Source organism: Cimex lectularius, unplaced genomic scaffold (assembly GCF_000648675.2).
Source record: "Cimex lectularius strain Harlan isolate CLEC.00 unplaced genomic scaffold, Clec_2.1 scaffold163, whole genome shotgun sequence".
In the NCBI taxonomy this organism is placed as follows: domain Eukaryota; kingdom Metazoa; phylum Arthropoda; class Insecta; order Hemiptera; family Cimicidae; genus Cimex; species Cimex lectularius.
Window position 1 is genome coordinate 878,893 of NW_019392826.1, and position 26,844 is coordinate 905,736.

General features: G+C 34.7%; 1 protein-coding gene across 1 annotated transcript in view; it reads left to right on the plus strand.

Moving 5' to 3' along the window:
* Window positions 1-26,844, plus strand: part of LOC106669560 (metabotropic glutamate receptor 2-like) — a 383,790-nt gene that overhangs the window by 187,709 nt on the left and 169,237 nt on the right. Inside the window, exons 4-5 of the mRNA XM_014399104.2 lie at window positions 2,506-2,676; window positions 9,675-9,819. Coding sequence (XP_014254590.2) covers window positions 2,506-2,676; window positions 9,675-9,819 — 316 coding nt within the window. The remainder of the gene's footprint in view (window positions 1-2,505; window positions 2,677-9,674; window positions 9,820-26,844) is intronic.

A 26,844-nucleotide genomic window follows, 5' to 3' on the forward strand; every position in this document is an offset into this window, starting at 1 on the left:
GATAATTATTCAGAAATCGTGAGATGCGATCTGGTGTGATGTAGGTTTCAGAAAAACATTTTCTTTATCGTGCAACGTTTCGATCTTTATTGAGATCATCTTCAGGGCTCAAAGTGTTTGTCTTCTGTGTGAGAGTCTCACAATTCAACACGACACGCAAGAATGGCACAATTACACAGAAGACAAATATTTTGAGCACTGAAGATGATCTCAATAAAGATCGAAACGTTGGTACGATAAAGAAAACGTTTTTCTGAAACCCACATCACACCAGACCGCATCTCACGATTTCTGAGTAGTTAACAAACAGTGAACAAGCTTATAGAAATATGAACAAACCTTTCACGTTCCAGAGTATAACGCATGTCACAGTGATTTCGCCTAAGTTAAAATATTTGACAAATAAATATATACCCGATTTAGTGACTGGGAGATTTTGGTGACCCTGAGAAGTGTTGATTTGTATCTTTGAGACGTTGTGTGCGTGTGACGTTGATAGTGGTTCCTGACCGAGAAAACCGAAATCTTCTACCGATAAACATAAAAATTGTTTACTCTAAAAGGATTAACAAGACTGTCAGTAATAAGTCGATATCACCTGAACAAATGCTTTAAGACAGTACGTAAAATCAGTTTATATCAAACTTCTCAGGCGTTATACTTCGTTTTGATAAATGTTTATGCTGTGTTTATTGCCCTTCTTATAAATCATAATGCCTAAAAAGATGCTCTTAACAAACTATGAAAAAAGACAAATTGTTGCGTTTCATGATATCCGTTTGCCTGTAATCATTATGCGAACAGATAAAAAAACACAAACTCTTCATGGGCAGGGGTTCTGTCTATAGACAAAATGATGTCGTACTGTTGCCGCAATATAGCAATTCGTATTTGAGGTTCTAAAACTGTTGTGAACAATGTTTTACATTTAAAACAGAACAACAACGGTAAAAAAAATCTCGGTGGAAGCCGCGGAAACTTTCAAAGCGGGATCAACGAACAGTTTTACAACTGGTAACTTCTGGAAAATATTCTTGTCAGGATATTATTAAAGCGGCGAGACTTCCAGTATGTCGAACAACAATTAACAGTACAATTAAAAGCGCTGGGAATAGTCTACACGTCGAAAACGGTCCTAACCTCAATCATGAGAGAGACACAAAAGTCAGCGCTTAGAATTTGCACACGATCATGACTTGGGATGATAAATAGATTAGCGTGATCTTTTTCGATGAAAAAAAACTATTCAGGATAAACCTGATGGATGAAAATATTACTGGCACGATTTGAGGATGGAAAACGGATTTTTTTTCTAAAATACAACTTGACGGTAGTTCAATTGTGGTATGGGTTTAGATTTTTTATAATGGGGTGGACACTCTGACATTTATTTCTAGTAGGGCAAATGGTGATGGATATAACTATTGTTGATGAAACATCTTGTTCCTAATCCTGATGTTCTAGCAGGTGAAAAGTGGATTTCTGCAAGACTGCAATAGCAATGCCCCTGCCCAAGATTATCAAGTTGCAAAAACTTGAAGGAAGAGGATGAGAATAAACTGTCTTAAATGGCCAGCTAAAAGTGCAGATATGCACCCAATCGAGAACGTGGGGGGAGATATGTCGAGGATAGTATATCGAAAGGGAAGCATTATTCCACATCTAATGACCCAAAAAAATGGAGATCATACAAACCTTATTACCTTAATAATTTGTTGGAGACGTGAGGAGCGGTTAAGAATGAAGTAGATCGGACAAACACCTTTTCATTTTTGTGCCGACGTTTCGGCCTTTGTTCGGGTCATCTTCAGTTCATAAAGTGTCGTGCATTCTTGTGGTGTCATATTGGCTTTGTGTGAAATATTTGTGAAACCGATCATTTAAAAAAAATCTATTAACTTATTTAGTAACTGTAACAAACTGCCCTTAACGTTATTGTTCATGGTTAAAATTCATATAATATTATAAACTTTGTATTTACAAAAATCGTGCAAGAAAAAATGTTCAATCGTTCCATAAAATGTATTATTTTTATCAGAATAATTTGACGTTGGTAGTGTGTTAAAAAAGCACAAAACTCCCGCTGTTCATACAATTTTTATTAAAGTGTATGGGCGGATTAGAATCTACATCTACATAAACATTGCATGACTCCTGACGCTATATATTAATGCAGGCAGTACATTGGTAATAGATACAACAGAAAGTCTATAGTCTAAGGTTTTTTAAATTTCTTCTAAGATTACATTGTTTACATTTAACAACTATGCCATCACTATTCTGGAATTGATTGCTCATTTAATAACACAGACTAAATGTTGTAATAAGTAATTAACAGCAACACTAGTTAATCGACAGAAATCACCTGTTTCTCAATTAATTTATTTTTACGATAAATCTTTCAAAAATCAGAAATCTATTCAAAAATGGGACTCCATTGGTTAAATTTACCTAATTATTCATATAGTACATGAATTATTTTGTAACTTTGGAATTTTTTTACAGGTGTCCTTTTTTTCGACGAGTCCTGAGCTTAGCAACAAGCAAAGATTCGAATATTTTACAAGGACGATCCCTTCGGACCATCACCAGGTGAAGGCAATGGTCGAAATCGTCAGAAGGCTTGGTTGGAGCTACGTTTCAATCATCTACGAAGAGTCCAACTACGGCATCAAGGTGAGAAATTTTTTCAAAACAATTTTCAAGACGGTAACAAACAACGTAAGTTAAAAAAAAAAAGCTAATCCACTTGAGCTGTAATTTATTTATTCTAGAACATAGGACGTTTTGCTATTCCTGAGCACACCGGGACTAGGGCCACATCTACAAAGGGTGTTGTAAATCGTTTCTGCCCAAATATAAATTGTCATTAAATATTAAAGGAACGTTAGCGGCGTAAAAATGTAGGTGGTGTGGCAACAGGTGTCGGCCGGAAATCTAATTTGTCTTCAGTTCAACCGACTTCGCCCGCCGCGAAAGGAAAGGAAATAAATTACAAAATAACCTTAGAAAAGATTGAAAGAACTTTGGTAAACTTTTCAAACGTGCATATCATAAAAATATAAAGAAACATGCTGTTTATTAATCACAATTGGAAAAAATAGAAATTGATTTGGTTTTTAAAGCTGGTTATTTTGAACCATTTCTAAATACCAATGTACCACCAATTCCCAATCCTTTTTAAATAACAATTATTCAAGGTAGTATAGAAACAACTTATTTTGATTTTCTTATTAATAATACGTGTTACGATAGTCGTGTAGAAGTCAATTCACATTTTTTTTGTCATGATCACAATTGGAAAAAATAGAAATTGATTTGGTTTTTAAAGCTGGTCATTTTGAAAATTTCTAAATACCAATATATTACAAATTCTCAATTCTCTTTAAATAACAATTATTCAAGGTAATATATAAACATTTATTTTGATTTATTAATAATACATGCAACGATAGTCGTGTTGAGGTCAATTCACAAAATCGTTTCTATTGTCGTGATCAGCTTTAGTTCGGAGAATTTGCGATTAAATCACAAATGTTTGAATGTTTGAATGTTGTTATTAATACTATGTATTCACTGGAAATTATATGTAGCATATAACCCTCGTCTACATGATTCAATCATTGTTTTCAATTTTATTTCCTATTATAAAACATTTTAAAAACAAATAAAAATAAATTTGAATGTGTGGTGTGTAGTGACAATTAGCCAATGATTATTTGGAGATCGTGAGATGCGGTCTGATGTGACGTATGTTGAAGAAAAACATTTTCTTTATCGTGCCAACGTTTCGATCTTTATTGAAATCAGTTTCAGGGCCTGGGATTTATAAATATTGTTTAAATTTTACAAATATATGTAGCATGTGGGAAAAAAATGAATTTATACAAGGCTAGGATTTTAAATGCAATCAAAGGATTTGTACTCACTCAAAGTGTTTGTTTTCTGTGAGGATGAGCACGACACAAGAATGACTCATCTATAATTATATTTACAATTTCAAGAACATCTGTTTGTTATTTTCACTAATTTCGTGGTCCGCTTGGCCAAGTAAGTGTATCAAGCCGAAGATCGTGGGTTCGAATCCCGCTCTTGCCATTGACTTTTTTATCTCAACTAAAAACCTTAATTATCTGTTTGTTATGTTGAGTGTATTGCGCACTTTCTTTAATGACTACGGTAATGTGCCCATTCACGACTACCCTTATTCCGGGTTGTAACCAGTAGCATGGAGCCCGATTGGCCTTGCGTTGCCCTTCCGACGCCAAAGTGCGGGGACATATCCAGGTTTTTCAACTTTGCTATGGACTCATCATCCATGGAACCATAGTTGTCCCATCTGCATTTGCACATTACCTCACGCCGTCGAGAGTGTTGAGCTGCCTGTTACTGATATGTGGGGACCCATCTCGCAACCATTCAGCACTGCTCACGTCCGCACAGGTGACGATCAGAAAACCTGGCCTCCTTGTTCATTTGACGAACCTCACTTGGGGTCCGGCCTCTGTGACATTATCTAGGGCCATTAAAATAGAGTTCTGGAAATTATCCAGACTATCTGGATCCATTTTAGGGTTGCTCCCTCCACGTAGGTCTCGACTTCTACGGTTCTCTCGTGCCTTCGCATCGAGGGCTTTTAGTAGGTAGCTGGTTTTGTTGTACTTTTGTTTTCTCGTTTGGCACACTCATTTGGTTCCCACGAGAAGCAAGGTATCTAAAATTCACAGAGCCCCATATGTGCGGGGGAGGTGACTAATATACCATGAGGCGGCACCAGTTTCCTCCAAGGGAATGTTAAAAACCGCATCATACCCCTGCGGTCATTCAGTTATTTGCACGTTGCCTTACACCTTAGTTTGGGGGTGTTTTTCTGTTAGGGTTTTCTCCCTTAGCCCAGAGTTTCCCCGTTAGTGCGCCTGGAGTAGCATTCACCCTCCCACCGTTAACTGTCAGAAAAACGTTGCCCGGGCGTTCAGGGACGTGGTGGTAGGACTTGAGGTTTACGTAGGAGTTCATATCCAACTAGAACATTTCACGCTATGTATAATTCCCACCAACCTAGGCAATTGTTGGGAACACCGAGGCCCATTTACAGCCCTTGTTATAACGTAATTACCTGGTTAGTATGAGAATCACCATTGTTTAACTTCAATTGCCGGAATGTTGCAAAGAAAAATTAACAATCATGAAATACACTATATAAAATTGAAAGAAAGCACTTCCGTTCGTACTTTTATGAAAATGAATTTGAAGTTTGTTCGATCAAGCACAATTTTTGCAAGATCATCCTTTATATACGGTATTTCTCTCAGAAATTGGACCGGCAAAATAACAAAAACGTTCTTCCGTGGGAAAGTTTGTCCGCAGAAATCAAGAAAGCCCCCCGGGGAAAGAAAAATAAACCGACGAAAAAAGGATCGGGTACTGAAGTTCCTTCTGTTGATGTATAAAATCCCCGACTCGGCAAAATCAAAACGGATCAAATATTTTTTTTGTGGTGTCAAAAGTTTTTTTTCGAGAATGTTTAAACACAAATGTAAGATAACTAATAAAAGCAATTTTCTGGATGTCGACACAAACTGTCTGAAAGAAATGCAGTTGTTTTTCAATTACTGTACAAATAATTAAATATGAATAAAGTTGGCTTGCGTTTTTCAACCATGAAAATCTGTTTGGATGGTTATGCAATTAATTTACCCTGGATCTATCAGTACAGTAAATAACTTGAAAGTCCGTTCATACATTCGCATTAAGATTTACCTAACATCGTAATGTAAACTAACAAAGTGTAGGCTGTGTGGAATCTAGAGTATTGATTCCGTATTAAATTAAAGACTGATTAATCTTCTTCGGACGGAATGATTGATTACCGCTAAAACATCTTTTCAGGGACTTTAATTCAATTTGTAATTTCAGAAAAAAATATTAATCTGTTTTTACCAAGTATTTAAGTTAAGTCAAATTTTAAAAGGCGTTCAATTGTACTGACAGCAATCAAATAATTTATATATTATATAACGTATAACTTTTTTTTTTAAATACATTCATACACTTAAATACATCCATACATTACTCTCATTCCGTTTGGTTGGTGGAGTACTTGATATTCCTCCACCGAAATAATTTAAACTAAACTAGATTGGTGTCGATGGGGTACTTTTATAAATATTTCACCCTCACCCCTCACCATTCACGCTAATAAATACATGCACTCAGACAAAACATGTAGACACAACACATAAGACATACTATATACAATAAAAAAAAAAAAACAATTTCTTCTAAAAAGCGGAACAGGGGACTCTGAAACTCGCTACCGTGCTCGAGAACCTACCACACACACAACAATACATATGCTAAGTAGGTAAATAATTTTAAATATTGAAATGACTTTCTATATTGAAAATGGCCAAAATTTGGATTTCACCTCATTGTCGTAATTCTAGCGTTTTAAAATCCTTAGATACCGACTTTCGCGGAAATCGGTGTAAATTAATTTTTTGAGTGATAATTAAGACGATCGTATACGTGACTGACATGGTAGGGGTATTCACGCTCTTTGTGTTAACCTGTTAGATCGAGAAAAATGATGACATATACTTGGAAGAATCGGCTAGTTAACATTGCTCAATTTAACAGGCCAGTGCCAATGTTAGATGTTAGATCGAAAACGAAATTGAAATACAAACAAACCAGCATACATTTCCACGCCATTTATTCACGGCCTATCACATAAATTAAACACATTTCTCTCGTCCGATAAATTCAAAATAGCTTTCAAAAATTATAAAACAATTCAAACACTTTTTTCCAAAATCCAAAAGATCCCACACCCGTAATCTACAAAATCAATTGTCCGGCAACTTACATCGGTCTTTCATCCCAATATCTGGACAAGAGAGTAAAGCAACATATCTGTGATTGCAAAAAAACCCAAGCAAAATCCTACAGCACTCGCTACCCACCATTTTGAACACAAACACAATTTCGACTTCAACAATCCAAAAATATTACACACAGAATAAAACAAACACAAACGTAACTTTTTAGAAATGGTTCACATCAACAGAGATAAACGCAGCATCAATTACAGAATAGATACATGTAAACTCAGTCGGAGCTACGCCAATATCATTAATCAAATTCAATACATATATCATCACATCACATTCCACACATCAAATATTTTCACATAGTCTAATTTTTAAACAATTTAGCTTTCCTTATCCTATTTATCCCCGTCCATATAATCCTGAAAGGATAATCTGGCCGAACCATTACCAACGTTTTTCCCTTCGTCGGCTCTTTTCACCACAAAGAAGCCGACACCTTATACAAAAATATTTTTTCTGTACCAACTTCTTTCCTCACCCCTTCAAAATCCAACCAAAATCAAAATCCATTTATGTATATAAAACAGCAATATCTCACTGGCACTCTCAACACGACATGCAAGAATGGCACAATTACACAGAAAACAAACACTTTGAGTGAGTAGAAATACTTTGATTGAATATAAAAAATATATTTTGCATTGTATAAATTAATTTTTTTCCACATCCTATATGTATTTGTTAAATTTAAACAATGTTTCTAAATCCCAGGCCCTGAAGATGATCTCAATAAAGATCGAAACGTTGGCACAACAAAGAAAATGTTTTTCTGAAATCTACATTTCACCAGACCGCATCTCGCGATTTCTGAATTTTTTTTTAATAATAATAATTTATTTTAAGACCACATCAGTAGTTACGTACTTAATTATGTATTTTCTTTTCTGGATGGATTTCTTCAAAATAAAATTTAAATAAAAGCAGGGTAAACTTTTTTTCAGTGTGCATTTAGAAAACATTTTAATTTCATTTCACATTTTTTACAAACTTGCTTACCATCAGCGTGTTTAATAGAAGTTCCTTCAATGAACACAATTCAACAATTTTTTATAAAATTTGATTGTTATTCATAATGTGATTATGTGGTAACTTGTACCTGTTCCGCAATTGTATGCACTTTATCGTTATCCGGGAAACTGTTCAAAATAACTTAGAAGGGTAAATACGGTGAAAATCTAAAGGGAATTTTCTTTTTCCTTTTACAGTTAGGAATTGCATATCAAAGAAATACCATTTCAGTATAAACGAATTGTAGTTACATCTCTTGAGACATGGTAATCTCTTTCTTTCACACTGAATATTTATATACACAAAGACGTTTTTATATACACAGCGAGCCTCGTGAAATCCTATTTTTATTCTAACCTTACAAATGGAATTTTATTTAAACATGTTTGACATTGATACATTGGACTGTTCACAGCAAATTTAATCTGATGATTGTATTTGATACATGTTTATATAAATATTCATGTTCACATAAAATCTTTATAAAATAGTAAATACGACTGTTGGCATATTTATTAAAAAAATAAAATGTATTGAATTATATTCTAAATCTTATAAAAAAATTTCTATTTGCTTCTTCTACATATAAAATATATCGAAGGCATAAAATAGACAACATGCATTTATGAAATATATTACTTGACTTTTAATATCTCCACAACGGGGTTTGATACTTAAATAATTTATCTTACGACTTCAAAAGAATTATAAGAAGATTTTCAATATTGGTATAACATACTTGAGACCAGAAAATTGCCTCTTTGTAGTACATTTTGTTTTAAATAAACCATGAGTTTTGTGTTTACGAGGGGTGGAAAGGAATGTGTTATTCTCTCAACGTTGTACGTTCACGGTGTTAGTTAAACCTGGTTCTTCATTTTAATTGGTTTGTGGAAGTGAAAAAATATTTGGCACAAAGAACAAATAAAAGATTGTAATTGTTAATGTTGTTTACTATTCTTTATATATTTCTTGCGATTTTTCAAATGTCGTTGGGGTTCGAATCCCGCTCGTGACACTGACTTTTTTATCTCAACCTTTTAATAATTGAAAAGAATTCTTTATATATTTATTTCCTTTATATATTTTTTTATCCTTTATTCGAGATATTTAATCGATACAGGCTTGGCATTTATAAACAATGTTTAATTTATACAAATATATACGATATTAATATGAATTTATACAATGATGTGCACAATATAGAACTTTTTCGTTTAATTCAAGTATTTGTACTCGCTCAAATTATGTGTTTTCTGTGTAAATGTGTCAATGTTGTATGTGAGAGAGACTTTTATTTTCAATTGCCTCATACCTAATCTTTCTAACATAAACGCATCTTAACATAATAATAATTAATTTAGGCTTGAAAAAAACGTGCTTAACCTCCCAGAGAGTAAACAGGAATGTTCTGAGTCCTGAGGAAATTGCGTTCATTGTTTAACACGAAAGTTGTTTAATTTTTCAAAGCTTTTGAGGGAAGAAGTACTCGAGGGACCACAATAAAGTCTTGGGGTGGATAAAGTTTGCAGATGAAAAGTGGGCGGGGGTTGTCACGGACACGTGTCCTGGTAATAACTTGGCGAACTTGTTAGCTGTGTCTTCCAATCTAGCAAGCTCAGTAGTTGGGCTCGCACTTCTTGCGACTTGTTCCGAGTGCGGCCGTGGGCGGGGGTGTGGTCGGGATTAAGAACAGGGAGAATATGTAATGCCCGAGTTGGCCGGAGGAAGCTTTCTTTGACTCGAAGATTGACGATCACCCTTTTGTTGCAGGCTTTCGAGGAGCTGGAGGGGCTTCTGGCCAAGTACGGAATTTGCATAGCGATTAAGGAAAAACTGGTCAAGGATTCCGGGGTCGCCGAAGAGATCGCCTACGACAACATCGTCTCCAAACTCCTAACCAAACCCAGAGCCAGAGGTAAGTCGTATCGCTTAATACTAAATAGATAAAAATCGATTAAGGCACTTGCATGTGGTTCATAGTACAACCTCGTGTTTATGAAGAATGAAGGGCTTAATCTCCCGGCAGAATGAAGTGGATTGTACGACAAATATAGTCTGTTGAAATGAATAATGAAAATATAATTTGTCAAGAAAATAATGACTTTTTTCCGCATACATTTTTATGTTTTTATATCTGGCTGTCAACTGTCCATTGTTTGCAATTACTCTTTGCCATCTTTCAGGTAGCAGGTCTATTCTTTCGCTTCAAATTCCCATCTTTTGTGTCCAGGCACGTTTGAACATCTTTTTGAATACTTTCTAAACATTCAAAGATTTAGCAATTTAAATGTGAAAAATGTGGGTGTGATAAAATTTCCCAATTCAGATTAGTTAATAATTGTTTGGCCCTCAAAGCAACTTGGGGGCGGGCGTTGTCATTGTGAAACACTTCTTTTCTGCTTGCTAACGCAGGCCGTTTTTGCTTTATTGGAAGGTCTAAACGGGATAGCTGTTCACGGTACAGTTCACTATTAACAGTTTGCCCTTGTGGTAAAAGCTGAAACTGCAATGGACCGGACCTGTTCTACAAAATGCACAGCAAACCTTTTTCGTGCATTTGGTGTTTTGGAAGCATACTTTTAAACAAACCCAAGTTTTGGATGTGAGTTTTCAATGGTTGTATGGGAAACATTAACATATCTCCTAGTTCTCAGGTCGTCAAAAAAAGACTTTCTTCTATCCATTCTCAATATGTCGTCGTCAACCTCAGAAGGACGTCCACTGCGCGCATCATTTTCACGAACAAAATTTCCTTCTCTAAGTCAAGGAAACCACCTTTAGATTTTATGAACAATTACAGCAATAATACCATCATAAAGTAAATGCGTTCTCCAAAGACATATTACATATAAAATTATTTGACATAATTAGAGAAATTGAAAACAGATTTTTAGGCTAAAAAGCCTTTTACTTTAGGGATTAACATTACATATTTGTAAACGAATATAGTATAGACAAAAATGTAAGGATTAAGCTAATTAATCCTATAACTGAAAAATAACATTACTTTCTTGTCAAACAATAGCAACATGATAGACTAACTCACCCACTCTTGCCCGCACTCTCACATGCAAAGTACAGTTAACACACACATACACACACACACACACACACAAACAAACACACACACAACACACATCTATACGTTACACAAAGATCAGACAAACATAACCCCTAAACATACATTTATGTTAGACTACTTAGACCCTACATGTCTCCTGAGAAACTAGTATAAGGGTCAAGAAGCGACAGTTAAAACCGAATATTGAGCAACTCATTGGTTCAGCATAGGAAAAGAAGTACGACAAGGATGTACATTGTCATCTTGCTTATTTAATATATGCAGAGAACATCATGCGAAATACTGGCCTTGATGAATCACAAGCGGGAATTAAGATTCCTGGAGAAGATGATACGCAGATGATACTAACTGCGAGTTTGGCAGAAAGTGAAAAGATCCTAAAGAGCCTCTTGCTCAGGGTAAAAGAGGAGAACACAAAAGTGGGCTTGAAGCTCAACATCGAAAAAACTAAAATCATGTCAACCGGCCCCATTACCCCTGGGCAAATAGAAGGGGAAGTCGTGGAAGTTATGACAGAATTCACATTCCTGGGATCCCAGATCACCGCAGACTGTTACAGCAACCATGAAATTAAAAGACGCCTGCTCCTTGGGAGGAAAGCGATGGCGAAGCTAAACAGCATGATAGAAAGTAGAGATATCTCCCTGCCAACAAAAGTCCGCAAGATCAAAGCAATGGTATTCCCAGTAGTCATGTATGGCTGCAAAAGTTGGACTATAAGGAAGGCCGAGCGCCGAAGAATAGATTCTTTTGAACTATCGTGCGGGAGAAGACTCTTGAGAGTCCCTTGGACTGCAAGAAGATCAAACCAGTCAATCCTAAAAGAAATCAACCCTGACTGTTCTCTGGAAGGCTAGATAATGAAACTAAAGCTCCAATACTTTGCCCACCAAACGAGAAGAGAGCACTAACTGGAGAAAACCCTGATGCTGGAAAAGATTGAAGGTCAAAGAAGACGAGGACGGCAAAGGATGAGATGGTTAGACAGTGTCATAGATGCAACCGAACATGAAATTGAGTCATCTTCAGATAACAGCAGAAGACAGGAGGGCCTGGCGAGACTTGGTCAATGGAGTCGCAAAGAATCGGACTCGACTGTGCGACTGAACAAAAACAACACTACTTACTTAATTTAGCGATGAAAATTTTTAATAGTACTATAAACCGCACATGCAGAGGAAGAAACAACAGTGAACAAGTAATAAATAAATGAAACGATATTAATTTTTAACATTATTAATTGAAAATTTTAAACATAGAGTTGTGCAAGCACTGAGTAAAACTCATGATATAGGTTTAATAAAATATAATTTATTTTTATTTAAATTGTCATAACGGAACGAGAGAACATTTATTGTTATACCCCAAAAAATCCATACTTAAACTTTTCAAATTAATAATATTACAGGTGATTTTTTGTGTTTATATATTGTTTTTGCTTTAATCATACAGCAATAGTACCCGAATTTAATAACAAAATAAAGAAACAAGCATAACGTAATAGGTAAATAATAAAATAATTCAATAAAATTAACTTTTCTGCACACAACTAATAATCAGAATAGCACATATACCACAGTACTTAAAACTATATCACAGTACTACATATCAATATCACATTCTTTCTTTATCTTCATTTTTTTCTTCCCTCTCCATATTCTGGGCTCGTCAAAATTATAGGTTTTATGCTTTCTGGCTCGTCGCATGTTTCGCAGTTTGCAGTAGCTCTATTGTTGATTCTACGCTGAACAGGCATAGGGTCACTTATTGGGTCCGTCATCACCCGCGGCTTCGTTGGATTACTCAAACCCGTGTCCGTGGTGTCCCCGAGCCGACTACTCGGCTACCGCAGTCCCCTAGGAACAATTCTTATTATTAAATAGTTTTTTCATTAGAATCGATATCCAAAAGCTCACAGAATTATAAAGCGGTGGTAAATTACTTGCTTATGTTGATTAAGTTACAGTAAAATACACAAAAACATCTACTTTTATAAACATTGTTTAAATTTAAAAAAAAACTGAATGTATATAATGCTAGACAATTTTAGATTAAAAAAATGAATTTATAAAATGTTAGAAAATTTTAGATTCAGAAAAAAATTTGAATTTATTTTGAATTTAAAATTTTACAAATTCATTCTTTTTTAATCTAAAATTTTCTACCATTGTATAAATTCATTTGTTTAAATTTAAACAATGTGGGGATTTATACCAGGGACTGAAGATAATCTCAATAAAGATCGAAACGTTGGCATGATAAAGCAAATGTTTTTCTAAAACCTACGTCACACCAGACCGCACCTCACGATCTCCAAATAATCATTGGCTAACGGTCACTATATACCACACATTTCTATAAAGAATTATTATACTCTTGGACGATATATTCTCATTTTTAAATACATTACCCGGATTTTATCATATGAATTTCATTAAAATTCTTCCCTACAATAAACACCCCAAGGGTTTTTTATACTTGCAAAAATAATTTAAAACAAGATTTCTTCGTCTGATTTCATTAAACTGGTAGCGTCTTATTTAAAATTATGAATTAAAAATAATTCATATCACAAGATCCTACGCGTTTTTTTTAAACCCGTTCTTTAAAAACGCTCTTTACCGCAGATTTACGCCGAACCTGAATTTCATACTTAACCCGGCTATTACAGAAATTGTCACTCTCAGGGCCAGGTATTGTCCCATTATGTCTTCACTTACCCTAACTCGGTAACTGGATCAATTTACTTGATGGACTCGGCACATGTGGAAAAGGTTTTCCCTCTTCGAGGTACTTGGTAAAGCTCACAACTGTTTCGTCTTTTCATCACTTTACCAATCCTGAGAAATTAATTTGTTTTTATTTAATTGCCTATTAACTATTGTATTATGCTGGTTATCATGGTGAAATTTGACAGAAGAATTTTTCTGTTTAAGCAGATTATTTACGATAGAGTGATTTATTGTTTTCTTTATGTTAATTCAACAATTTTAAAAGATGCCAAAATATAGAAAAAGGTATAGTTTGATGAGCATTGATGTCACTAGCGAGAATATGACAGGAACTACCTAAAAATTTATTAATGCTCTATTGAAAATTTTTCTATTGTTATTTCAGGTTTAATCGCACAACTATTTCGTTATATTAGTCGAAATCGATAAAGCGGTGTTTTAATGTCATTTGTTAGCAGCAAAAGACTTGCAGTCTCATAACTTTCTTCTGTACAGAACTCTTTTAGATTCAGATGTGAAATTAAGCGTTTTCGGCTGCGGCAACTCCGGATTGAACTTGTGTCAATTCACGCCGTTGTTCTGCTGAAAGGGGCGTTGCTGTTTCTCAATTGTTTACCTTAGTCGAGTAAGGACCACTTGGGGAATGATGTTCTCCGCCAATTTGAATAACAGGGAAGACGTTCATCATTTTCTTTGTGAATGACCCGTGTTGGCTAAATTTCGCGCCCACACATGTGAAGCAGCTCCCACACTGGTCAAGAAGCTGGAAGAAATTTGGCAAACTCTCTCAATTCTGCAAAGTCTTTAATTATATTTGAAAGAAAGGCATGGGACTAGAGGTACAGTCCAGTGAAAGAACTAGAAAAGACTTTAATTGTTAATTTTAAAAGCCTATCCTGTGGCCACTGGCGAATTAGTGTACTTGCCTATTTTAAAATGTATTTCATATATTAAAACTTTATTTCAGATTTTAATGTAAAAAACTGTGAAATTTATTTTATAGCATTATTTTTGATTATATTGGGTTGTCCGGAAAATAATGCAGGATTTTGGTATTAAACAAAAAAAAAGAAACTAGTTACTTTAAAGCAATGTTCTTTAATCAAAATAATTTNTAATCCTGTAAACGTAAACAGAATATTTTATATAGATTTTTTTTAATGAAAACTTAAAATCCTGCATTATTTTCCGGACAACCCAATATATTCTTTTTTATGGTTTATTTAAATTCTCATTACTTTTGTAGAAGTAGGAGCTATGTTTTTTTTTAGCACAACTTTAATACAAAATCGTGACGTAGGTTTTAGAAACACATTTTATTTATCATGCCAACGTTCCTATCTTTATTCAGATCATCTTCAGGGTCTGGGATTTATAAACAGTGTTCAAATTTTACAAATACATGTAGGATGTGAAAAAATATATATAAATTTATACAATGTAAAATTTAAACAATGTTTATAAATCCCAGGCCCTAAAGATGATCTCAATAAAGATCGAAACGTTGGCATGATAAAAAAAGTTTTTCTAAAAACTACGTCACACCGGACCGCACCTCACGATCTCCAAATAATCAGTGGCTAACGGTCACTAAACACCATACATTTAATACGAAATAAATCATTATGTTATCAAAAGTAATACCTAACACTGGCAGACGGGTTTTTGCCATTTTTGTAATTTATTGTAAATATATTTTATAAGCCATTAATTTCGTTAAAAAAAAAATGTTTCTTCTTATTATCAACATATTCGGTAAAACTCTAAACTCTAAAACTTAACTCTATTAAACTCTAAAAGAAGTGTGGTTTTTCATAAATGCATTAATATTTATGCTCACGTTTATAAAAATAAGATATTGCACAGGGTCGTTCACTATGAGACACAAAAGAACTTAATGAAATAGAATGTTGCAAAAACGGATTCTGTACCTCTCTCCGTCGAAGAGATACAATTTCTTAATTGTTTTTCGAAAAACGGACTCACAACGGAAACTCACAAAAGCTTGCATTAACAAAAAATTCTCCGATACCAATTCATTTTTCTGAAAATTGAGGGCGTTTTTAAAATCTATGTTAAATTCTATATCTTCTTTAAAATCTATATCTAAAGAATAAGTCATCACTGAAAGATTTTGATCCATCGCTGTAGTGATGGTTTGCGTCTGGGAAGCTAGCGGTAAATCATTCGAACAGGACAGTTTGTTTCAAGTCGAAGGTAGGGATGAATCATAATTATGTTCTAAATTAATTATTATTTTTATGTAAGGTCTTGGGGGGGGGCATCAAACTTCCAACAAAACCTGTATAATGGGAAAATCAAAGTATTAACAAGAAGTTAATTAAGATTTTTAGTTGAGATAAAAAGTCAGTGTCCCGAGCAGGAATCGAACCCACGAACTTCGGCTATATACGCCGCTGCTCTACCTCCTGAGCTATCGTGACTTCGATCCTCTCGGACACCAACTCTCCATCTCAACGTACAACTGTTAGAATTTTCCCTCTTTTTGCCATTTTCAAATCGAAAATCAAAATCGAGAGGATCGAAGTCACGATAGCTCAAGTGGTAGAGCAGCGGCGTATTTAGCCGAAGGTCGTGGGTTCGAATCCCGTTCGTGAAGCTGACTTTTTTATCTCAACCAAGACCTTACATAAAAAGAATAATTAATTTAAAGAGGTCACTTGGTCAATTGACCACTAAAATATAAATCCATAATTATAATGATTTGAGTGGATATTTTGATTAGTCAAGAAGGGTGATTGAAAGAAAACTGCGTGGTCGTGACTGTAGATTTAAAAGTTGGTTTGCTTTGAGATGTAAACAAATGTTGGTGATTGTAGATTAAAAAGGTTGAATTCGACAAAATGTTTTTTCTATTCCATCCATAAGATTCGAGTTTTTAATTTTATATTTTTATCGAAAAAAGTGACTGCTGAACCGGCAATGGAATACTTATTGGTTCCGCCTTAACCCGCTCGTTTATTGAACTACTAAAATACATTTCAGCATTGCGCCATCTTCAGTGAGGAACTTTGTCTTTGTAAAAAAAGTGTATGTTGTCCGAGTAGGGTTTATACGTGGTGTTCATTAGCCAGTCGTTATATTGAGGGTTATTTCCCTTCTGTGATATTATTTGTGCGTTGTTAGTTTTTAGTTTTTTTAAGGAAATTTTAAAGTTGTTTTCTTTTGTACATTTGCGTTCTTTGCTGTGTAGTCTTTTCTGTGTGAAAGCAGTGTGTAAATGTGAGTTCGTTGGGACATTCAAAAATTGGCCCTCTTTAAGAGTTGTTTGTCCAAAAACTGACTTGTCTCACCGAAAAACAGATTTTCATTAACATTCAAACGTCATTAAAATCTACTAATCTATTATATATTTTTGGTTGGTCCTATTACCCAAATTAATTACTTTAATTATTATGCAAATTATGGTTGAGTTGAAAAATTAGTGCCGTGAGCGGAGTACTGATCCAGAAGTTGTGAATTCGAATCTCGCTCTTGACACCAAAGTTTCAATTCAACCATCCTCTGCATGATAATTAAATTAAAATATTTTTGAATTTGAAAATTTGTTGAATTTCCTAAAGGAATCATCTAGTATTCCCTTTCAATTGAACTGACAGACGTTTCGCTTTAAACACAGTAAGATTTTTAAAATATATCAAAACTTCCCTGTGATGTAACGAAACCTCCTAGAGATTGGTGAATTAAAAAATTGTTTAATTTGGTGAGATTTGGAATTGAATTGGATTGGTACATTCCTTTTTAAACGAGTACGGTAGATCTCCAGGAAAGATATATATATATATAAANATATATATTTGAAAAATAAAGCTTTTAAGAGGATGGGATGATTTAATTAACATTCATGGCTAAATTCTTTTATTAAATGAAATACTGAATATTTTAGTTTAAAATTAAAGTAAAGAGTGGCTTAAACGAATGAAAACTCCTCAAGGGATTTTGAAGATAACGGACTGTTGGTTTTTTTTGTTGTGGAAGAGTTGACTTTTAGAATGACAGGCGTAATACGACAAACTGCGTAATGAATAATGCGACTGGAGCCCGAAATCCGAGAGAATTTTTAACTTTCGAAGTGAAAAGATAGAGATGAGCGTGGATTAATGGAATGCACTTTGAAAACTTCCTTTTCTACAGTTAACCTATCTGGTTTAGTGTATACTTTTTATTTTGTTTATAAAAATTCGATCTTTATTTTTTCAATCTGTCTTTCTAAGTTTTTAAATTTTAATTTAATACTGGTTACATCCAAAATTTGAAAATAATGTGCTTAATTAATACTACAAAAATACATTCATTGTTTTTCAAATTTACAGGTCTTTATTTCTTTTATTTATTTTTTTTATAAATATTTTACCAGCAATATAAGGTTTTCTATAGAGATAGCGGTGTGGAATTTCAGTAATCCTATGTACACAGCCATGTTACATCAAGAATTGAACAATTAAGAATTTTATTGTATTTCCGTTGTACTAGTTGTAAACGGCTATGATATAACTAATTTTATTACCATTTTTTATTAATTGAAATCAGTTTGTTAAGTCTTTCTAGTGTCCATAAATAACAATTTAATCATGATAATTGTTTCCCTAAAGAAACTGAAACATCCTTCAAAATGGCCTTGGACCCGACATCTCGACGATATATACATTGGAGCAGGTACTTACTCGAGCGTAATGAACAGGCTGCATTATTTACCCACACTACGTTGCCTGGAGCAGAAAGTTCTTGTCTCAAGTGTTCTTCAATGTTTAACTCCGAAGAGACGGGAAGTGGCTTTTTGAATTTCGAACCGAAGGGCTTTATAATCTGAGCCGTTGAATTCGCCCTGGTACCCGCATCCTGGGTTCATGGTAATTACACATGCCTCTTCTATCATAAAGGACCGTGGAGGTCTATATTTTTCCCACCTTGAAGTTCGAAGTACTGTCCACAAACGGCAGTGTAATGTTTTAGATAGAAAGTAAATACAAACTTGCCCGGTAGTTAAATACTCTTGACCACGGTTATTATCTGAAGTTCTAGTAAACATAAGCCTAAAAGCTTCTATTAACTCAACTTTTTTTAAATACGTTCAGTAGTAAAATATGAAAAAAGTAATTGATGGATGTGTTATTAAGGTGCAAGTAATATTGTTTTTAAACATCAAAAACACTTCTGGTTTACTCGGTCAGCATTATATTTACGATTAATTAAGGTTTTTAGTTGAGATGAAAAAAAGTTAATGGTATGAGCGGGATTCGAACCCACGATCTTCGGCTAGATACGCCGCTGCTCTACCACTTGAGCTATCGTGACCTCGATCCATTCGGACATCAACTTCCTATCTGAACCCCACATTATGAGTTTCCCTCCTTTTTGCCATTTTTCAAATGTCGTGTAATGGGTTTGGATTCTCTGGATTGAAAAATGGCAAAAAGGAGGGAAAACTCATAAGGTGGGGTTGATATGGGAAGTTGATGTCCGAGAGGATCGAGGTCACGATAGTTCAAGTGGTAGAGCAGCGGCGTATCTAGCCGAAGATCGTGGGTTCGAATCACGCTCGTGCCATTAACTTTTTTTCATCTCAACTAAAAACCTTAATTAATTGTAATGATTTAATTGCTCAAGCGGACCACGAAATTAGTGAAATTATATTTACGATTATTTGGAGGACGTGAGATATGGTCCAGTGTGACATAGGTGTTAGAAAAACATTTTCTTTATCGTGCCAATGTTTCGATCTTTATTGAGATCATCTTCAGAGCTCAAAGCGTTTGTTTTCCGTGTAGATGTGTCATTCTTGTCTGACGTGTTGAGAGTGCCACGATAAGAATTTTTTTTAAACCAACATGCCATCAGATTGAATCTCACGATCTTTAAATAATCTTCTTTTTTTAACGTTCCTGCGGTTTGATTTTTTTAAAATTGTACCATTCTTAAGTTTCAAATTTGGAGTTTGGCCCAGTTCTGGACCAATGGCAGGTCTTCTCGCAGGAAATCCGTCTTCTAAAAGTCTTCGCCTTACTATCCGTAAACTGGCATTAACATTAACTTGTTGAAATCTTGCTTAATCTCAACAGCGGTAGATTATCGACTACGTAGTACATTCGAAACAATAAAACAATCATCTCTCTGAGATGGGACCCGATCCATGTTTTCTTTAGCAACCTTCAACACCTTGGTTGGGAAGGCCCTTCGGACAGTTTTCGGGTAATGTTAAGCACCCTGGCAACATACGCTTGACTTTATCCATCTTCCTACAATGCTATGATTCTAGCCCAATCTGTATCACCAAACTTAAGAATGGTACAACTTTTAAAAAAATCAAACCACAGGAACGTTAGAAAGAAGTTGATTATTTAGAGATCGTGAGAAGCGGTCTGGTGGCATGTTGATTTAGGAAAACATTTTCTTTGTTGTGGCACTCTCAACATGACACACAGCACTGACACATCTACACAGAAAACAAACACTTTGAGCCCTGAAGATGATCTCAATAAAGATCGAAACCTTGGCACGATAAGGAAAATGTTTTTCTAAAACCTACGTCACACCAGACCGCATCTCACGAGCTCCAAATAATCATCAAGTAACGGTCACTAAACATCCTACATTATATTTATGCTTGCGGTAAATTATCATTATATTATAAACAATTATGTTACTAGTAAAAAAGAGGTAGAATGGTCAGCAATTAGTCTGATGTTTATTCTAGAATACATGATTGCCAGTACACTTCAGCTTTGATCCTTTAATAAATTCTTCTCAATGCCTCGTGAGAGATGGTGTATTTCAATTTGCAAGGAATTTTTTATTCCAGCATTTAATTATTTCTTTATGAAAGCTCAAAGGAAAAATATTACATGGGGCCGGGACCTGAATTTCAGAACAATTTTCACCAAGACTCTTTATTTCAAAGACATCGCTTTTAACGTCTTCTTCATTTATTAGGGGCCTTTAGATGTAAAAACGTTGTTGTTTTTCATTTTGTTTACATGCTGAACTATCCAAGTTTAACATTTTATCTACTAAGTACTTCTAGCATAATATATTATTCATTAACCAGGATAGGTTCATTTCTTTAGCGGATTGATCAATCTTGTTAAGATAATTTAATTGTGCTTAGCATAAAAAAATTTTATATATGAACACATGCACCAATTATGAATAAATGTTCATATTATAATTAAACGTGGGCATCAAAAACTCCACACGAATAAATGACACATTGATTATCGCTTCAGTCGAGAGCAAGATGACGTGTTTAATACAGTTACTTCGATTCGACTGCGCCCCCGAATTGACAATGGGTTTTATATTGGATTTGTACAAGTGGTTTGGCGTACACAACATTCTGGCAACAGCTTGCAATGGTGTTCAAAACGCAGAAACCGCTGGCTTGAATTATTTGACAATGACTCATTTTTCCCCGGTTTTCATATAATAGAGATTTTAGGGGTATTCACGATCTTTGTGTTAACCCTGTTAACTCTGTCAGATCGAGAAAAAGGATGAAGTAGACTTGTATGAATCGGCTAGTTAACGTTGCTCGATCTAACAGGTCAGGGCCAACGTTTGATATTAGATTCACTAGTTTTCGTGGTCGCTTGACCAATTAAATTCTTTCAATTAATGAAGGTTTTTAGTTGAGATAAAAAAATCAGTGTCACGAGCAGGATTCGAACCCACAACCTTCGGCTAGATACGCCGCTACTCTACCACTTGAGCCTATCGTGACTCCAGATGTTAGATGATAGGGCAAAAATGTAGTCACATTATTATCCGTTAGGTAACAAACATGGCAGCCATGACTTTAACAGCTGTGTTTTGTTTACACGTATTTTATTCTTAAATATGCATTAATTAAATCAGACCAATACATTTCTTTTGTTAATTTCTGACATGTCCATATACTCTCATTCACAATAGATACATCCCACGGGACGTCGGTGGCCGCAACGCTTTGAACGTTGACGTGGCGCTCATCACTGTAAGGTAAAGGTCCCGGGTTCGAATGCAGGGATGGGCTTTTTTTCCAAAATACCGGCACCCCGAGGTTCGATATAACCTCTGCTGTTGCGAACCCTAATATTTTCGATAACCTGCCATTAAGATTTCACGTAACCGATATAAACTAATTTATTTTTCCATCGATTCTTTTTCTTATCTATATGTAAAATGACCTAAAAATCGTTAAAAACCATGTCCGTTATTCGCTTAGGTACAAATGCTAAAGCCTACAGACTATAAGAAGCTTTATACGAAACCCATTTCTGTTTTACTTGTCAATACGAATCGGGTAATGTTACTAGAAGGATTTACTTTCGATCAAATTGAACACCGATTAGATAGTACCCGTTCATGTTTCACCATAAAATTGAACTCGCTTTGTATCTTATGATCGAAAACGATTTTTTTTAAACCGACGTGCGCTTAGTTCGTTTGTACCTTCGCCCCTTATCTCTAATGGCGGCAAATAAGGGCTACTTTGTCATCACCCTGGTTGATTGTTTTCCAAAAAGGGTTGACAGCGGGGTGTGGAGTAAATAAGCTTTCTCCCAACTCGGTTTACATATCAAGTAATATCTCTTTTATATTCAGCAACCGAACCAGCTAATCGAGACGTATTAAAACGTCACAAAAACAAAAGGGAAACCGGTAAAGTTCAATAACCAGCTAGAAACAGTGTGAATAAATTTTAAAACAAAACAAACTCAGATTATTCCATTATTTCCTTGCACAAGCTACACTGAGATGGAAAAGAGGCCACACTCGTAATTTTTTTTTTTTTTTTGCAAGTAAATACTTGTAGTTTACTGGATATGTAAAAAAATAAGATACCTAGGCTAAATTAAAAAAAAAAATAAACTGAATAAGACAATTTTACCAAAAATGTTGTAAACAATAAAGAAAATATTCAAATCTCTATGGAGTATTTCCTCCCCGCATTGATCACCGCTTGCATTTGACGTGGCATCGATTTTATGAGGTTTTGAATGTAATGGCTGTGGAATATTTTCATATTCCTCCAACAGCGTCATTCTTAATCCCTCCTAATTATAAGGCATCACTGGACATTTTATACTCCTTGTCCAATTTCCAAACATTGAATTGATGACCGTTCCATGATGTCGCCAACGAACTCCTCGCTATGTGGGGCCTTACATTGTCTTCAGTAAAAATAAAACTATCTTCAATTAGTGGCAAATAAGGAACAACTTCTTCTGATAACACTGATATCTAATGTTTCGCGCAACTATTAGGGAACCCTTGATGAAGATTAATTTTGTGCGACTTTCCATAGAAATATGTGCCCAAAGCTAAACACCACCACCTCAAGAATAGCTTCTCCGGAGTGAAAATGTTGCGGAGATCGCATTCCTGTTCTTCTCAAAATCCTCTCCTGGCCGTCAGAAGTCCTCAACCAAAACCTTGACTCATCGGAAAACAAGACTTTAGTCCTATCTTGCATAGACCAATTGATGTGATTTCTTGCATTCTTTTATTTTTTAGCCGTATCTGTATAATTTAAAACCATTACTCAAATAAATTTGAAACTTAAAAATGGTACAACTTAAAAAACAAACGACCGGAAAGTTAGCAAGAAGCTTTACAGAAAAACCAACAAAGAAGAGACTGACTATTCAAAGATTTATTTACAAAATCCAATTATAAACACGAGTGGGAGATTTTATCTGCTTTATTTACCTCTAATCCTTTAAAACGGACCAAATATTGTAATCATTGCCGGACTTTGTAAGAGATAATGAAAAAATTAAGGGTGACCACTTTTTCTCTCTCTCAGTACAGTTTACAGTTGAATATTTAATTTCTTCTTCAAAATTAAAGGTTTTCACATATGCACTCAGATTTAATTATGTTTTCATGAAATGTTTTAAATCCTGTTTTGCTGAAAAAAATCTAAATCAGCAAAGCATTTTTTTATTTTAATATTTAATATGGTTTAACTTGTTTATGTAATTAGAATACAAGTTTGTCCCAACGAAGAATTGGCCATTGAAATCGGTGACACCACAACCATAGCTATTGCGAGTTTTTTTCTTTTAAATGGGCTCTATATCTATTTTTTTTAATATAAAACTTATCATTTGGGTGTGGTGTTTGGTGACCGTTAGTTAATGTTTCTTCGGAGATCGTGAGATGCGGTCTGGTGTGACGTAGGTTTTAGAAAAACATTTTTTTTATCGTGCCAACCTTTCGATCTTTATTGAGATGACCCTGAAGATGATCTCAATAAAGATCTAAACGTTGGCACGGTAAAGAAAATGTTTTTCTAAAACCTACTTCACACCAGACCGCATCTCACGATCTTCAAATAATCCTTATCATTAGTATGTTTTTATTTAATCTATATATTATATTTGTACTACATTTTGATTAGTGTTGTTAGTATAGTTACTGTTACAAATCGATTATTCCATTTGTACATAAATTGTTGAAATTACAACGAATGATTATTTTACGTACCGATATCATGCAGTTAAAATACCTGTTAAAAAACAAACATCATTATTAAACATAAGATTAAGTTTGCATAATTAAGACGTGATTTATTGAGTTAATTAATTCTTCAGAAATAAAGTGTAGGAAGATAAATTTTGTCCTTCTTCCACATCAAATATGTATTTTCTTAATTAAAAAAGAACCTGATCGTCAGTTGATTAAAAACACACAGGTCGCGCCGTAATCTAAACATAAACGTCCTCCAGTATCCAATTAATAACTCTGGTTTTTTTTTTTTTTTTTTTTTTTTTTTTTTTTAAGTCGTATTGGTTATCATATCAAGCTTAAAACTTTGTTCACATCCTTTCGCTTCTACTCCATCCGGCGATCTTTTGACATTTTGCGGCTAAGATGCCAGGGAGGGAGTTGACGTAGGTGAGCTTGGCCGTGTCCGGTCGGCTAATCCCTTCGAGAAGGCCTGGCCAAACCCATCCGACAGTTTTTTGACAGCCTTATTGACACGGCCGTGTTGACGAGTGCAAAGGCGGTTAAAATAAATTCGCCATCCACCTATAAAAACTGCGCCCTTTGAGGGTTGCGACGACTGGTTGACTTGGCACAAGTGGCATCTTAAGCCGAGTGGATCAAAGAGCCCTTAACCGAAAACAATATTCCCATTGATGCCTCTACAAAACGAAATTTAATAATTTCCCTAAAATTACAAAATAACCCCTTGATAAAATTGAACCCACGCTATTTGCTAAAAGTCAATGTTGATTTTTGGTCGGTTTAATTTGTTCAATTCTTCTTCTGTTCATTTGTTATTGTTATACACTTAGTTAAGGTTAAACATACATATAGATGTCGGCGGAAGGCAATTTTTTAGAAGATGAAAACCTGAGTTATTTCTAATGCCATAAATGGCTCAGAGGAGGGATTTATTGTCAGAAAGGCCGTGCCGTGAGAAAACTATTTTTAAGAAGAAAATCTCTTCAGAAAGAATAACTTGTTTTAAAAATCTTGTCATTCAGAAAAACGGTATTTGATTTTATGATTTTTTATTATAATCGTAACTTTCTTTTATAAATGGTTGAAGTAGTGGGCCAGATTCAGAAAAACACCTTTTTCATTTTATTGCCGACTTTTTGACCTTTATTCTAGTCTTCTTCAAGGCATAAACTGTAGAATTATTTTTATAGAATAATGTTTGTTTATGTATTGGCACGACAAAGAAAATTTTTCTCTAAACCTATGTCAAGTTGTATCATTCTTAAGTTTCAAATTTGGAGTTTGGCCCAGTTCTGGACCAATGGCAGGCCTTCTCGCACGAAATCCGGCTTCTAAAAGTCTTCGCCTTACTGTGCGAAAACTGGCATTAACATTAACTTGTTGAAATCTTGCTTAATCTCAACAGCGGTAGATTAAGCACTACGTAGTACATTCGAAACTATAAAACGATCATCTCTCTGAGATGTGACCCGATCCATGCTTTCTTTATCAACCTCCGACATCTTGGTAGCAATGGAAGACACTTCGGACAGTTTTCGGGTATTGTTAAGCACCCTGGCAATACGGTTGACTTCATCCATCTTCCTTTAATTTCCTTTTCTTCCTACAATACTTTGATTCTAGCCCAATCTGTAACACTTAAACAAATTTGAAACTTAAGAATGGTACAACTTAAAAAAAATCAAACCACAGGAACGTCAGAAAGAATTGATTATTTAGAGATCGTCAGATGCGGTCTGGTGGGATGTTGGATTAAAAAATAATTTTCTTTATCGCGCCAACGTTTTGATCTTTATTTAGATCACGTTGGCTTTTTTTTTATCGTGACACTCTCAACACGACACACAACATTGACACATGTACACAGAAAACAAAAACTTTGAGCCCTGAAGATGATCTCAATAAAGATCGAAACGTTGGCACGATAAAGAAAATGTTTTTGTAAAACCTACGTCGCACCAGACCGCATCTCACGATCTCCACACCCACACACACAAATAATCATTAACTAACGGTCACTAAACACCACACATTTGTTTTTTATATTTTGTTATATATATTCCTCTTTTTACGGCGCGTAAAGTGATAACAATATTGTTTATGTATACAAACTGTAAACCAAAGTTTGTTTTTTTGTAAACTCGGGCAAAGTTTCTTTTCAACAAGTTTGTACCAGGAGTGTTAATTAATACTAAAAGTACAGCTTAGTATCTTAAGATCTAATACGAAATCTATGCAAATGAAGATGTTTTAACTTAAATATTAAACGTTAACCAAAACTTCTTTGCTGTTGTTATTGTAATTTCAACAAATCATATATTCATTTTGAATGTAACAAATGATAAATAGCCAAAGTAATTATTTCATTTTTCCGTATCTGTATTGATGTTTGTGGCATGGGTGTTCGAATGACCACCGGAATATTCATTAAATGATTGTAAAGATAGAATACAATGAACATATGACCATTGTTATTCAACTATGTTACTAACTAACGTTATAAAAATAACATTGCAAGTTTGGTCGTTTGTCCCCTTTTTTATTTTTTTCTATTAAGTTAATTGAGCAAAGAAAGGAAAAGGTGCACGTTTTCACAGATCGATTCCCTGCCAAGGTCCACTTTCCTTCGCCCTATCCGCTTATTCAGAGGTGT